At 33.0% G+C, this 15,341-nt stretch overlaps 1 protein-coding gene across 2 annotated transcripts; it reads right to left on the bottom strand.

Moving 5' to 3' along the window:
• Positions 1-6,840: 6,840 nt before the first annotated feature.
• On the bottom strand, positions 6,841-12,148 carry LOC7484772 (coatomer subunit alpha-1). Of its 2 annotated transcripts, none has more exons than XM_002317977.4 (4): positions 11,940-12,148; positions 11,415-11,650; positions 10,411-10,905; positions 6,841-10,177 (listed from the first exon to the last, which is right to left on the bottom strand). In XM_002317977.4, the coding sequence occupies exons 2-4, from the start codon at positions 11,620-11,622 to the stop codon at positions 7,218-7,220; spliced, it is 3,663 nt and encodes a 1,220-aa protein (XP_002318013.1). In that variant the 5' UTR covers positions 11,623-11,650; positions 11,940-12,148; the 3' UTR covers positions 6,841-7,217. The 2 variants fall into 2 exon arrangements, with proteins under 2 accessions (XP_002318013.1, XP_024438535.1); XM_024582767.2 differs by having other exon boundaries at positions 11,415-11,647.
• Positions 12,149-15,341: the final 3,193 nt, after the last annotated feature.

Raw genomic sequence — 15,341 nt, 5'->3', positions numbered from 1 at the left:
GCACATTTCATGGTTCCATTGAAAATTGAAGATGTACCCTATTAAATTGCTTCCAAGCTTCACCATCAAAAGGGTGCATCATGACTTCATCATTCGCATCATGTGAATAATGTCATGTCATGTGCTCGAATATCTTCAGAGACATAACTAATTTTTGCAACCTATGAGTGATTAGAAAGTATCTTAGATTTTTGTATGCGACAAATGTCATTCCCCTACCCATATTAGGTTTATACTAAGCATGCCCACGGGCTTTGCACTTGGTTATTTTTACTTTTTTATTGTAGTACAACATGTAAAAATTTGGGCACATATCAATTTTTTGGTTCCTTAGCCAGGAGGTTTCATCATGGATTTTGCAGTGTAAAAGTTTTCTTTGAACTTATTTCCTTCATGTAAAATGCTTTTTACCCATTTGATTATGCTATCATAATCGGTCTCATTTATACTATAATCAGACTTGATGGTAAATACTTTTGCAATGACCAATAATTTATTGTGATTTGTGAATTCATCTCATTATAGTTCATTAGAATTTTTTAAAAGTTTTAAAAAACCTAGTTGCATCTATATTTGATTCTTTATCAACAAGTGAACCTTCGATTGAATAACTATGATTCAGTGATATTGTATTCATCAGATTTATGACTATTGTTGATATACAAACAATGTAATCAGATTTATTAGTCTTACAATTACAACACAATTAACATAATAGATCAATCAATTATGTATTTTCTGCATATTGATTTTAAAACCAAGGTCGATGCTATATTATATTAGAAGTATAGTGAGATTTGTTAACATATATCATGCAGGTCTCCACGTATTGAAGCTACAATTATCCCAAGTGAGGATTGGAAACTTGTAACTACTGAAAAATATTATATGGTTATTTATATAATGTTAAGGATATGTGGAATTAAAAGAAACAAGTAAGTTTCTGGAACCAGCTCCAGAAAACGACACCATGTCTCTCTCTTCTCTCTTGTATTTCTCCAACCAGCTCCCTTTATCTCTAAGAGTAATAGTTTCTGGAAACACTTTAAATATTTGAAGAACCAAAATGAAAATCAAAGCAAATCGATGTTGTTTCACACTCCAAAATAACGTCAATTTGTTCGAATGTTCATAAAATAAATTGTGAAATCAACCTTTATGTTTTAGCCTTGTTAGTTGCATATGCACTGTCACATAAATGTTTTTTACAATGTTATTAAATTTAACTAAGCCCGGCCCGTTGATATAGCCTCTGGACTAGGTGTAGTTTCAAAGCAAATCGAATAAGGATCAGTGAACCTAGCCAAAAAAACCCTTATAAACATCTTGAAAGAGTGGTTTAAAATTAGGATGGAAATTTTTTGGATCCTGAAATCATTTTTTATGGTATTTTTATCTAAAACAAATCTAATAAATACCCTTAAAATTTTAACAAATCAATTTCTAAACTCTATAAATTAATCTAAAAACACACAAATTTTTTTTTATATTAATCTACTTTTTCTATAAACATCTAAGTAACACTCCTCTCGTCAAGAAAAGCATATTCACACCAAATTCAACCTTTTTTTTTGTTTCTCTCACCTCCATTATTTTTTAAGGATTCTCTCTCCTCACACAATACATGACTAAAACATAAAAATTAAAAAAATTAAAGTGTAGGACTAAATAGTTAGAACCTCAATAAATAGGGATAAAAAATAAAAATAAAAAACTTTGAGAACTAAAACGTCAAAACCCACGCCTCATGAACAGTTAAAAAATAAAAAGAAAAAAACGGCTTTTCTGTTTATTTCAATTTCAAATTTGGTTTTTTTAATTTCAATTTGTTTTAAATTATAAAATTAAAATCTATTTTGTCAAATCAAACATTAGTTTATTGTTAGAACTTTTTTTATACCATAAAAAGCTCATAGCAATATAATCAAAACAAATTATTAGATGCAAATCCTAGATAACATAGTGTTAAGAAAAATAAATGGAAGGAAAAAAAAAGGACAACAATTGAATAACGCTTTGTGTAGAAAGCTACAATGTTTTCCCGGTCTCTTTGTAATTATAAATAGGGGTGTTCAAAATAACCGATTAACCGATAAAATCAAAGAAAAATTAACCGAAAAAACCGAACCGAAATGAAAAACCGATTAAACTGATTTAAAAAACCATAAATGTTAACAGGTCCGGTTCGGTTTCGGTTTGACCCTGAAACCGGGCCAAACCGAACCGGACCCATTAAACAATTAAAAAAAAAGCAGTATAAATAGTTAAGTTAACCTAATCGGCCTCCCTCCCTGACATCTCATTCTCATCTCACAAAGTTGTCTCCTTCCTTCCCACTTCCAACAGAAATTCTTAATCTTCCTCGATAATTAATTCCCAATCTTCCTTTCCCAGAAACCGTCTTCATTTAAGCAACGACAACAAGGTAAATTCCATCTTCTTTGATTCTTTGTTTCGTGGGTTTGAAAGTCTATTTTAAGTCTATTCCATCTTCATCTTCATCTTTCTCAGAAACCGTCTCCATCTTTCAAGCGTCTTCATTTTAACAACGACAGCAAGGTAAATTCCATCTTCATCTTTGATTCTTTGTTTAGTGGGTTTGAAAGTTTATTCTAAGTCTATTCCATCTTTATCTTCATCTTTCCTGTCTCCATCTTTCAAGCTTCAGCGTTTAATTCCATATGTTGACTGTTGAAAGGTAAATTTATGTTACATACTTCTTTTATTCCGTATATATTGCTTTAGATTTCAAATAATCTGTTGAGCGTTGACTGTTGCTTTAATTGCTTTAGTTTGGATAACGTGATAAATATCATGGGTTGTTAAGCTTTAGTTGCTTTTGTGACTATAGATTAATGAGCAACAGAAGCGATATAGATTAATTGCTTTAGAAGTTCTGTAATAGCGATATAGATTAATTGTTGAGAGACTGTTAATGGCTAGTCCCTACTGCTACCCCTGTGATTTTAAGCTTAAATTCATATCTTGTTCTGTTTTGTTGATGTTTTGTTTAGTTAACAGAAGCAATACATGTTTTCCATTTTGTTGACTGTTGCATTTCCTTTTCCAGATGTAAATATACGTTTCAATTTCATGCTAAATTATTAGTCTTTTGTTTACTGTTGATAAAAAAAATATGTATGTATTGGCATATTGCTTCTAATTAATTTGATTGCGAATTTGATAAAATATGTATATATATTATTGCAAAATATTGGCATATTCCGTATGTATTGCAAAATGTATCATAGGCTTTTTTTCTTGCTTTTGCATTAACTAGCAGAATAGTAGGCAAGGCAATCTTAGGCTATTTCTGCATGTATTGCATCTGCATGTATTGCAAATGTATCATAGGTTTTCTGTATGTATTGCATTAATTGACAGAATAGTAGGCAAGACAATCTTAGGCCATTTCTGTATGTATTGCATATATTGCAAAATGTATCTACATAGCTGAAAATAATTGTTTGATTGATGTTGTTGTTGGTTTCTTAATTTCATATTGATAATCGGGAAGATCCTACACCAATTGAATCAAATCCTTCAAGTTCGAAACCCAATTCTTTCCCTATTCCAATTCCAGTTTCAGTTGCTACTTCTAGTACAAATAGCAACACTGAAAATATGGTGACTATTAAGGCGGTGAGTTATAGTTATGAAGAGTGTAGGAAAGCCCTATGAAAAATGATTATACTTGATGAGCTACCTTTTAACTTTGTTGAAAACCAAGGATTTAAATCATTTTGTCAAGTAATGCAACCTAGATTTGATGTTCCTTCTCGTTTGACGATTTGAAGAGATTGTTTGAAATTTATGTAGTTGAGAAGGAAAAATTAAAGAAAGCTCTTAAAGATCAACGTGTATGTTTAACAACCGATACTTGAACATTAATCCAAAATATTAATTATATGTGTTTGACTGCCCATTGGATTGATGAAGGTTGGAACTTCAATAAAAGAATTCTAAACTTTTGTCAAGTTTCTAATCATAAAGGTGAAACAATTGACCAAGCAATTAAGAGTTGTTTGTTGGAATGGGAAATTGATAACATTTTAACAGTTACAGTAGACAATGCAAGTTCAAATAATTTGACAATAAAATATTTAAAGAGAGTATCAAGTAATTGGGCAACTAATATGTTGTCAAATGACTTCATGCATGTTAGATGTTGTGCACATATTGTTAATCTTATTGTATGTGCGGGATTGAAAGATATTGATGATTCAGTTGTTAAGATTAGAAATGCAGTGAGGTTTGTTAGATCTTCTCCTTCTAGACAACTTGTTTTTAACCAATGTGCGGAGAGGTTGAAAATTAGGAGTAAAAAATTTGTTTGCTTGGATGTTGCAACTAGATGGAACTCTACATATATGATGCTAGATGTGGCTGATAAATTTGATGTGGTTTTTATGAGGTTAGAAGAAACCAATCCTAGGTATTTGAGTTACTTTGAGGTTGATACAAAAGGAAAACAAAAAAACTTAGGTCCTCCTGCTTTAGAAGATTGAGAAAAGGCTAGATCTTTTGTCAAGTTCTTGAAACTATTTTACACGGTTACATTGAAATTTTCTGGCTCGTTGTATGTGACATCTAATTCTTTTTTTCAAGAATTGATTTCCATGCACACAAGCATATCTCAACTTTGTAGAAGTGAAGATGTTTATGTAAATAAAATGGGAATATGATGGCAAAGTATAAAAAATATTGGGGGGATCAAGATACACAAAACTTTTTGTTGTATGTGGTTGTTGTTTTAGATCCACGTTTCAAATTGAAGTATATGAGATTTTGTTTTGGAAGATTGTATGATGTTGAAGAGGCTGAAAATTTTACAATTAAGGTTAAAGATACTTTGCTAAGATTGTTTGAGCATTATATGAATGTTGATGAGAATGTTAAGGTTGTTCATAGTGTTGGAACTAGTATAAATGAAAATGTTAATGTTGATTTAATGGTAGTAAATGATGATATGTTGGATGACTTAGCTTCTCAATTCAAAAAATATTTAAAGAAAGAAGGCAGTGTCAAAAAAAAAATGAGGTTAAGAGGTATTTGAGTGATGACTGTGAAGATCCTAATGATTTTAAATTAGATATTTTGGGTTGGTGGGGATGTAATGCTACAAAATACAAGATTCTTTCTAAGGTGGCACAACACGTGTTAGCTATTCTGATATCTACAGTTGTTTCTGAAGCAACTTTCAGTACTGGTGGTTGTATTTTATATCCATTTCGAAGCTCTTTATCTCCATCGACAGTGCAAGCACTATTTGTTGTCAAAATTGGTTGAGTTTAGCATCAATTCCAATCAACATAAAAAACTTCATGGATTATATTGAAAATTCTGAGATGATTGAGTCAGGTAATTTCTTTTACAAATTTAAATGTATTATTTTTTAATATCATTTATTTGCACATGTTTAATCTAACATTTTAATTTATTTTTTTGTAGAATTTGGTGAAAATTTAAAAATCTCAACTAATTGTTTTGTAAGTTATATTGAAAATTTAGTGCAATCCTGGAATATAACTGTTTTGGATAATTAATTTACTTTGCCTTATTAATTCCTTTTAAAATTTTGCATTGCTAATTTTTTTAATAGTGGAACTATAATATGGTGCTACTTTGCTAGTGTTTCTTTATAGCATTATCCTTACTGTATTTTTTGGCTTTTGTTGTTACTGGAAGTTTTGGATGTTGTTGTAGTGCTGGTGTCGGATTTTTTTCTTCAAATTATGCCAGATGTTTATGATAATTTATTACTGGTTGTTATTTGCTAATGTATCTATTTGCTAATGTAAATTGTTTTTAGTGTGAACACCTCTTTTAATTTGAGGTGCCTAAATTTGATCATGCATCTTGCATATTGCATTGATTTGAATTTTCATAGCTTATTTCTTTGCATATTAAAGATAGTAAGATAGAACATTTCAAATTTATTGTTACTATAAACATTTCAAAAAAAATTTAATATTTTAATTTCATTAAAAAGCTTATAACAAAATTAATCAAATTAGAACATTTTAAAAAGTTTTGATTAAAAAGCCTATAAATTTAGCGTAACAAGAAAATTTAACAGCCCAATTTAATCTAAACTCATTAAAAAAAAGTCAAAAAAACCCATTAATTCAATGATTAGGTTTCCCGGTTTTTTAGCTACAAAACTGGATTCTACCGAACCGAACCGAACCGGTTGGAACCGGAATTCGGTTCGGTTTGAATTTTAAAAAATATAAGTTACTTGATTCGGTTAGTTTTTATAGTTCGAACCGAACCGAACCATGAACAGGCCTAATTATAAGTGTAACTATTCTAGAATCAACTAGGAAAAAGAAACGAAAAGGGCTGAAAAACCCACCTATCCACATGCTAGCTACCCTACTGCGGCATCATTAATAAATAATAACCTACACACCAAGGAGAGCACTATTTTGCAGAAGACATGAAAAATGAAGGGGATGTCTTACAGGCTCTCTTTTTCGCATCAAACACAGTAAGCCACCACGTCTATCAAATCAGAAGTTGCTCCGACCAGACTAGATTCAAGTTAGAAGAAGCCCAAATTAGGATTCTCACCCAGATCATGAAAAAGAATTAATTCCGTAGCCAGCACAAATACGTTGGACTACATTTATCATGTGTCAGAGATGGTTTGTTCAAAACCAAGATTCCAACAAAGCTACCATGGTGACTGGTCATCATTACCTCTTTACCTTCCAATCCAAGAAAGAAATTCATTTCTACAAACAACTCAGCCACCATGTAAAGTTATGGCAAAATTTCTGCAGCAACTACAGAATGAAGCAGAGATTTCACAGGGAATAATTTTAGACCACCATATGGTACTGCCAAAACCAAATTCAACAATAGAAATAAGCAAATTTGCCAAATGGCATCTGACATGTAATTTGTCCTGCCTATACTAATTTAACAAAGGGCCCTGACTATTCTTGTCTATGAACAACTAACAAGAATAGCCCAAGTCAAAATTTTCAAGTTGTTTATTACATTTAAAAGCATAATCAACTAAACAAAGAAAACAAAGAGATAGGCAGAAAAAAGTAGACAGCACAAGCAAATCATTCGAAGCTTAAACTCTTCTACAGTATCTCTTACCTTTTTACCTGCAACATGAAACAAAGGGAGATTATGTTTCCCGCTGCCAGTAGGATGAGGTGAAAAATGATTGAAAAAATGCTCCATTTTCAGCTTCTTGATCATCGTATCTGGGAAGGAGAACAGAGCAACCCTGAAGCATCTGCCCCAACTACTGCAAGATCACAAACAGTACACAGCTGCCCTTCATGGCTTGGTACAAATCGGGAACCACAATACGGGCAAGAGACATCCTTTTGTCCTCGATAAATTGGAACATATGTTGCACCACATACCACAAAAGGATTTCTAAAATCATAGTTCAGCTGAGCAGCATCTGTCATATTCCTCTCTGAAGCTGCCAATACTTGCCTGGCAGACCTTGCCTGGTTCTCATTCGGGGGGTTTGTCTCCAATAGCCGTCTGGCAAAGTTAGCTGCCGTAGCAAGGTTCTTATTCTTGAAGCAGACAGTCATTGCATTTTGAAGCGCAAGCCTCAAGTGAGGAGCTTGCAGGTTGCAGTGTGTGAAGTAGGCAGCAAGCTCTTGTTGGCGTACTGGATTGTCTTTCATCTCCCTCCTCTTGAGCTCCATTTGCAGACCCAAAACATACTCTTTGACTATAATAATCAATTCCTTGACTTCATCAACTTCCCTCCTCGAGTCAACAACTATCAGAGGAATTGTGTGAAGAATGCTAAGAAAGAGTTTAAGTGCCTCGGTAAATTTCCCAGCTGTCGTGGCTTTGTAACCAGCCTTAAGCTTCTCTTCCAATTGAGAGAAGTCGAAAACCAGAGCTGGAGGGGCCCTAACATTGGGGCTAGCAGACTTGTTCCATCCCCGTTCAACAGCCAGTGAAATCACTGGGGTAGATGAAAATGCACGTAAATAGGTATGGCTGCCTGAGTGAAGATCAAGAAACATGGGTTTTAAAGGCACAAAGTTTTTAATTCCAAGTTGCCTGTTGAGTAGTCGCATGGCAGTGTCGAAATTGCCAGCCGCGGCGTGTTCAGCAGCAAGTGAAGATCTCTGAATCCAAATCTGGCTTACAGGCATACCAGGAGTTGGAGCAACAAAAACTGATGAGCGGGCACTCACAGAAGCCCTTGGCGTGTCTGCCTCGGGAGGTAGCTCCAGATCTTCAAGGTCCCATCCTCCCTCCTCCTCTTCATTTTCTTCAGCTGCTTCCCCATCCTCCAAAATTGCGGTGACATCCCCATTTTGTAAACCAACCGCGTCGACCATGTCCAGTTCCTCGCCCCAATCACCATCAGCAGCTTCTTCTTCATCCTCATCAGCACCACCTCTGACCATATTATCCAGCCCACCTTCAAATATACCTTTCATGACTCTCAGAAGAGGCCAATCACCACCACACATAATAGGGGCTGGGGGCATCAGAAGGGATGGTTCTTTACCCTTGGGAAAAGATGGAATATCATCTCCCAACTCAGCTGCTAGACGTTCCACAACATCCTCCAGCCCATGGACCTTAGCTGCGGCATAAGCAAGTGGCAGATGGCCAGCATTCTCCAAGATCTTAACACGTTCTCTGACATCACCCAGGTACAAGGCATTGTGAAACTGACCCATGACATCATTCTTAACTTCAGCAATTCTAAGCATCTTGGACAGCTTTTCTAAATTACCAGTTATGAGATAAAGGAAAGATAACCTCTCAAAATTTTTTGTCCTCTGGTAGGCATATTCAACTATACCTGCATTCCCTTGGCGAAGAGCTTCAACCCCCAACCTATACCAGTGGTCTTTCTCATCAATTTCCTTTGCTGAAGCCACAGCAATCTGAATATTTCCACTCTCTAAAGCCAAATTAAACCTAGTTCTCTCATCTTTCACAAAATGCAGAGCGACTTCTGGGAACCCCTTCTGTTGCAAATAAGCAATCATTGCCTGACCACAAAGCTGTGAGTTCCTTATCATGCTCATAACATGATCATATCTCTTCTTCAGCAGAGACAGTTTAAAGATGTATTCTGTAGCATCAATAACAATAGGCTTATTCTTCCCATCCCGATCTAAGCAAAAGATAGTATTTCCAGAAATCTTAGTGATATATATTGGGACATCAAGGGTTCTAATTATACCACTATCTCCATTAGGCAGGCAGTATTTGATATGATTTAAAGTTGTGTAAATGAAAACACCATTATCATCCCAAGCTCCACTCTTTACACGGATTGTTTCATGGAGGGTGCATTGGTGGACAAGCTTCTTGCTAGCAATGATGATGGCATGTTTGCTTAGCAAGGCAACACTTTCCATGTCATTGGACCAAACAACATACTTGACAAAAGGTGTCTGCAACTCCCCGAGAACAAGCCTCTGCTGGAGATCAAATATGACCACCCTATCCTCTGCCCTGCAAAGCAAGTTACCTGTCCCAGCATAGAATATAGCATCACAACTGATAGGAAGACCACTCTTTTTGACAACTTCATTCTTGAGGTTCTTAACTAGGACTTGATTGCTGCTCTTATCAAGCACAGCAAACCTATTCCGAGCCACAAAGACAGCAGATCCACCAGCACCTCTCTTTGCCTCTGGCACAGCATCACCCCTAGCAATGCTGTCTTTAGGAATGACATATAACTCATAAGATCCTCCATCCACATCCGAGCAGATAAGAACAGCATTTTCTGTAGGACTGTACGAAAGAGTTCTTGGACTTTGATTCAGGCTTGTGGTGCCAGGTCGTCGGATGGGAATTACTTGTGTATCTCTTTGAGTTGAAAACTCAAAAAACCGTAAAAAGCGATCTTTAGTATAGAACAAAGAATCACCACTTAAAGCAAAAGCAGGCCTTTCTCTCTCTAACTTAAAGACAATCATGCCACTGTCATGACCTGCAGCCAGAAGATTCATCTCAGGATGAGATGCAAGGATCCAGAATCGGTCATGTTCTCGACGGAAAGTTTGAACACCAGTTCGTTTAGTTACATCCCAGACACGAATGCTTTTATCCTCTGAATTTGATACAATTATATCCTGCTTGGCATGGAACATAACACATGACACATTGTTCATGTGTCCTCTTAACGTGTCCACTTCCCAGGCCTTTGTGTCTGAAAACAAGACAAACAAAACATCTAATTTCATGAGTTTATCCCAAGCGATGCACAGAAAGAAATAGAAGGTGCTAGGTGGTCACAATTTCAGCTATCAAAATAGAATTTAACTACAAATCCTCTAACCACAGCAAACTGCTTAGTAGATTGATATGGACGTCTAATAAGAATGGAAGAGATATAAATCCTGATGCAAGTAAAAAAGCAGTAATTGATAGTTGATAACTTACCATTCATGCGCCACAACTTTACTTGGCGATCATCTGCTCCTGAGACAATCAAAGGTAGTGTTGGGTGGAATGCAGCCCAGTTGACTCCTCTGTCATGGCCCTCCAAAACATACTTAACAACAGCATCAACACCACCAAAAAGATCAGTGTTCATCTGTGTAAGCCTCATGATGTCATCAGCAGGGGACACCGTCTTTTTTCTCAAAGCACCAATATCCCAAACACGAACAGTCTGATCCAGAGATGCAGAAACAACAAGGTCTTCTTTAGGGTGGAATGAGGCACACATCACATAATGATTGTGTCCTGTCAACACAGAAATGCAAGTACGAGACTGCCAGTTCCAAATGCGGATGGTCTGATCATCACTGGCACTCACGATCCATGGGTATTCATGATGAAACTGCACGGTACGAATGTAATCAAGATGTCCAAGAAGTGTAAACAGACACCTATGCAATTTGTAGTTCCAGACTTTAATCTTGTAATCATCACCTGGTCATCAATTTATAGACATAAGCATCCTTTTCACAGAAGCAAAGGGAAGAACAGCAATGTCTCTCAGTCGTTCTAACACAGGACTAGGCGTTAATCCTACTTGAATCTCTGATGATAGGTTTTAAGCATATGATATCTACCCACTTTCAAATACAATCAACATATATCATTGTGAGGTGGGGGGAAGGGAAGGAAACCTGAATATAAATACCAATGCCCATTTCAGAAGGATGGAAAATCACAACTGTTTTAATCTAAGATACAGCATTATACTCTATCAGTACAGAAAAATTACATCTTTCATCCAATCACAATCCTAAATCCAGTACCTGGATCTTACTTCCACCTTACAGGGAGAGTATAATAATTCCATAAAATCACAAGCAGATCTATCGTAATTTAAAATAAATTAAAAAACAAAACAAACATAATTGAACCAATCATTATGATAATCAATCAAAAACCACCAAGACATTGCATAAAATGAGAGAAAACGAGTTCATTACCTCCAGAGACAAAAAGAGGTTGAGATTTATGGAAATGAACACCACGAACAGGGCCATCATGCTCATCAAAGCGATCGATGAGAGTGCCCATACGATAGTCCCATAGCTGGATCACACCACTGTGGAGACTAGCAAGGATCCATGGTCTCTTACTGTGGAAACTCAGCCCCTTCACTCTATTACTCTTGGTCTCAAACTTGGTCAACATCTTCTTCAAACCACCGGAAAAACTACTACTATACACATCATCAAATCAATCAAATAAGTAACAAGCCAATGTCATCACCACCATACTCACTAAAACAATAAAAAAGGCAAAAAAGGAAAAACCTAATTCCAAAGTATATTTCATCAAACCAAATCAAAACAGATCTAAAGAAGAAATGAGTTTCCAATGGTACGATAGAGAAATTGAGTTAGATCTGATTGCGAAGTGAGAGATCACATTAAGAAATCGAATTCGAATCGAATAAAATAGAGACCTGAATGAATCGTATTAGTAAATGAGATTGAAGGGATATTTACCTTTAGATCTGATCAAGAGAAACGGAATCGCATCTGCAATTTGCAAAATTTAAGTGAGAGTGTAGATTTCTTTTGTTTCACAGGGAGAGGGAGAGGGAGAGGGAGGTAGATCGAGGGAGAGGGTTTCTGTTTTGTCTTGCTTTGTTTTGGAGCTCTCTCTTTATTATTAGAAGGGAATTTTAGATCTGATGAGTCTCGTCGAATAGTTAGTGTGCGTTAAAGAGAAGAAGATATGGAGGGGATTTCCGTAATTTTGAATGGTGGAAATTTGTTGTAATATGATGATGATGTTGTTCAAGGGACTGTTCACCGTCCGATTATACTCTGTTTGCTGTGATTTTTGAGACAAGGAAATGATAGCCGTTTGATTAGAAATTTGTGGGTTCTCTTTTACTTCTTTTTTTAATAAATATAGACCTGTATATTAAGCAAGATTTAAGACAACGTCAATTGGTGGTCTGGTTCTGTTATTCTTTTAGGTAGTGTTATAATAATCGATACACTTTGACTTTTTTTAATAAAAATTGTACATAATAATTATTTTAGGTTTCAAATATTATTATTAATATTAATATTAGTAAATGTTATGCATATAAATAATAATAACCAATAAAGCATACTAAAATCCCATGCAAAATGCATTTAACTAGTGGTCAGCAAAAAAATAATTTTTTGGCAATGCGGTAATTTCTTTTTTTAAAAATATTTTTAATGTGTTGATCAAAAATAAAATTGAAACCTTATTAGCCTGCCTAGGGCTTAGAGTAATATTATAATTTTCAGCTCGGCTTGTAGGTAAATTCAATGATTCAACTTGAAATCTAACCGAAACGGGTTAGTATTTTTTTAATTAAAATGATATCATTTTATAAATTTTAAAAAAATAAAAAATTATATTACTTTAGGTTTTAGATTAGATCAAGCTCCGAGTTGATTTTATATTTATGTTTAGAGTGAGAGAAAAATAAATTTTATTCTGTTGGAATTTGTTATTAATTACCTAAAGACTCTAAAAAAAACTGGGTTTCTTATAATATTTTACTATTTATATCAATAATGAAGCACTTTAATATATTTCTTTAATTGTATTATAACAATTCCAAATCATAGTTCGGTCGATTGAGGCACACATGGCAATAGTGCAAGTCACATGATCAAATCTTGTAGGGAGCAGTATTTCCTTCTAGGAGATAATGGGCAGACAATGCATTGTTCGCTTAAAAGGGAAAAAAAAGGGCTTGGAGGAGCGAGCCTTATTTTAATGGACCATGCAAGTGAGGCCACCCAAGTTTGCCAAGCGCATGACCTGCTTTTACCTTTTTGGTTTTTTTTTCAATTTATATTTAATTACTTTAAAATTAATTAATTTAAAATATATTAGATATATTATTTTATTAAATTCTTAAATTAGTTAAGAATATATTTGAGATATTATTTTATTAATGCTTCTATAATATTAGCAAATGCTTCTTCTTTTTTTTTTTTATAACACATCATAATCTTTTTTTTATTTCATTGGTTAGGTTTCTGAAAGCTTCTATTTTTTTATTATATAATCAAGTGAAAAATAATATTTTTTTAAAAAAATTAGGTTTATGACCCGAGTTATGGGTTTGATAAGTTAATGTAATTTAACCCAGGTCAATCCAAAATGTCGTCATCTCAATGTAAAAAAAAATAACATCTATGTTGAAATATTTTTTCAAGTCAAATCAAGTTTTTACCGAACATTATCAAAGAAATGTCATAATGTTTTTTATATGACAATGTCAAATAATTCCTCATGGTAACATGTGAGTGTTATATTATTTTTATGTTTTTTAGTAGATTTGTGAAACAATTATTAGAATTTTTTTATATAATTTAAATTTCTTTTAGGATAATAATAAGATGTTGTCTAAAAAAATATTTTGGTAAACAAATCTTGAAAAAATATTGAGCATGTTAATTGGATAAAAAAGTTTTAATTAGAGAGATTACTTTTTATATTTATTTTAAAGCGTTCAATTTTTTTTAAGTATGTGTTCTGATTGCTTTTAAGTTTTAGCAAATGAATGATACAGAAAAAAAATGAATTTTTTATAAGATTATATATAATAATAAGAAAAGGAAGAATTTTACTAGCAAATTAGCTTGTTTCAATGAAATTTAAATTATTATTATTATTATAAAAGAATTATTTTTATATAATTAAATAAAAATATTGAATGCCTCTTCATTTTTAGATAGCAATAACAATTTTTTTTAATATTTATTTACATTACTAAAATGAAACTTTGTCAAAGCCTTTGATGCATTACTAAAAGTCTAAAAGTTATGGAAGCAAACAAGATAAGGTAACGAGTCTTCTCATTACATAACATTACATATTTAATTACATTATGTTACGCTAAACATTAAATTAATATCTTCTCACTCTAATTTTTTTTAAATTGTTTTGTTCAACTTTTTTTAAATAGGAGTTATTTTTTAATTATTTTGTATTTTTATAATGTTTCAAAGAGATTATTGTAATTAATTTTTTTATTTGATATAAATAAACTATATATGTATAATGTATTTAAAAATAATGATTTATTCTTGATAAAAAAAATAACCTAGTTTTTTTAGTAGTTTTATTAATAACAAACACCGAAACATCGTCATAAACCTAGTTATTTTGTTAACAATAATATTTGTAATTTGTAATATTAGAAAACGTTTTTTTTTTGTAAAGGTGGTGGGCCCAACCACCCTTATATTCGTTGATTTTCATCAGAATTTGCTTCTTTAAACACTACTTTACAGCCTTGGCCTTGCTTCCGGCTATTATATGATTTTGTATTTTTTTTTTTTACTTCAATGGTTTATATTTTTTTAAACCATTATTTCATAATTCTTATATTTTTAATATATATTCTAAAAAATAAATGTATATATTCTTATGATTAATAAGTGAAATAAGTGAGATTGTTTGGATAATTGATAAGTGCAAAAAAACAAAATCATTAATCATCACATTTCTAGTATTGATTAATTTATATATAATAGTAAAATATAAGAAACTTTAATTGCGATAAGTTAATTATTGAATTGAAATATTGAAGTAACACGTGGATAGCTATTAAGGACGAGCCCGTTTTACATAATGTGTTCACCGGTAAGGGCGAGTCTATTTATGTTTTTCAATGTCAAGACAAGAGTGCAAGAAGTTTCTATATAATTTCAAATTTATTAAATCATATATTGGCTCACTTTTTCATTTTATTTTACGAGTGTTTGAGATTATTATATTATCATACAATTTTCTAGTAAAAAAGAGTTTATGATTACTATAAAAAATATTAAAAAAGACCTAGACACATGAAATTTTTTTTTATCTTTTGATTTTTTTATTTGTTATTTCCTTTTAGTTTTAACATT

The sequence above is a fragment of the Populus trichocarpa genome, chromosome 12, assembly GCF_000002775.5.
Source record: "Populus trichocarpa isolate Nisqually-1 chromosome 12, P.trichocarpa_v4.1, whole genome shotgun sequence".
In the NCBI taxonomy this organism is placed as follows: domain Eukaryota; kingdom Viridiplantae; phylum Streptophyta; class Magnoliopsida; order Malpighiales; family Salicaceae; genus Populus; species Populus trichocarpa.
The sequence above is the reverse complement of the archived record's forward strand: the minus strand, read 5'-3'. Positions and strand labels throughout refer to the sequence as shown.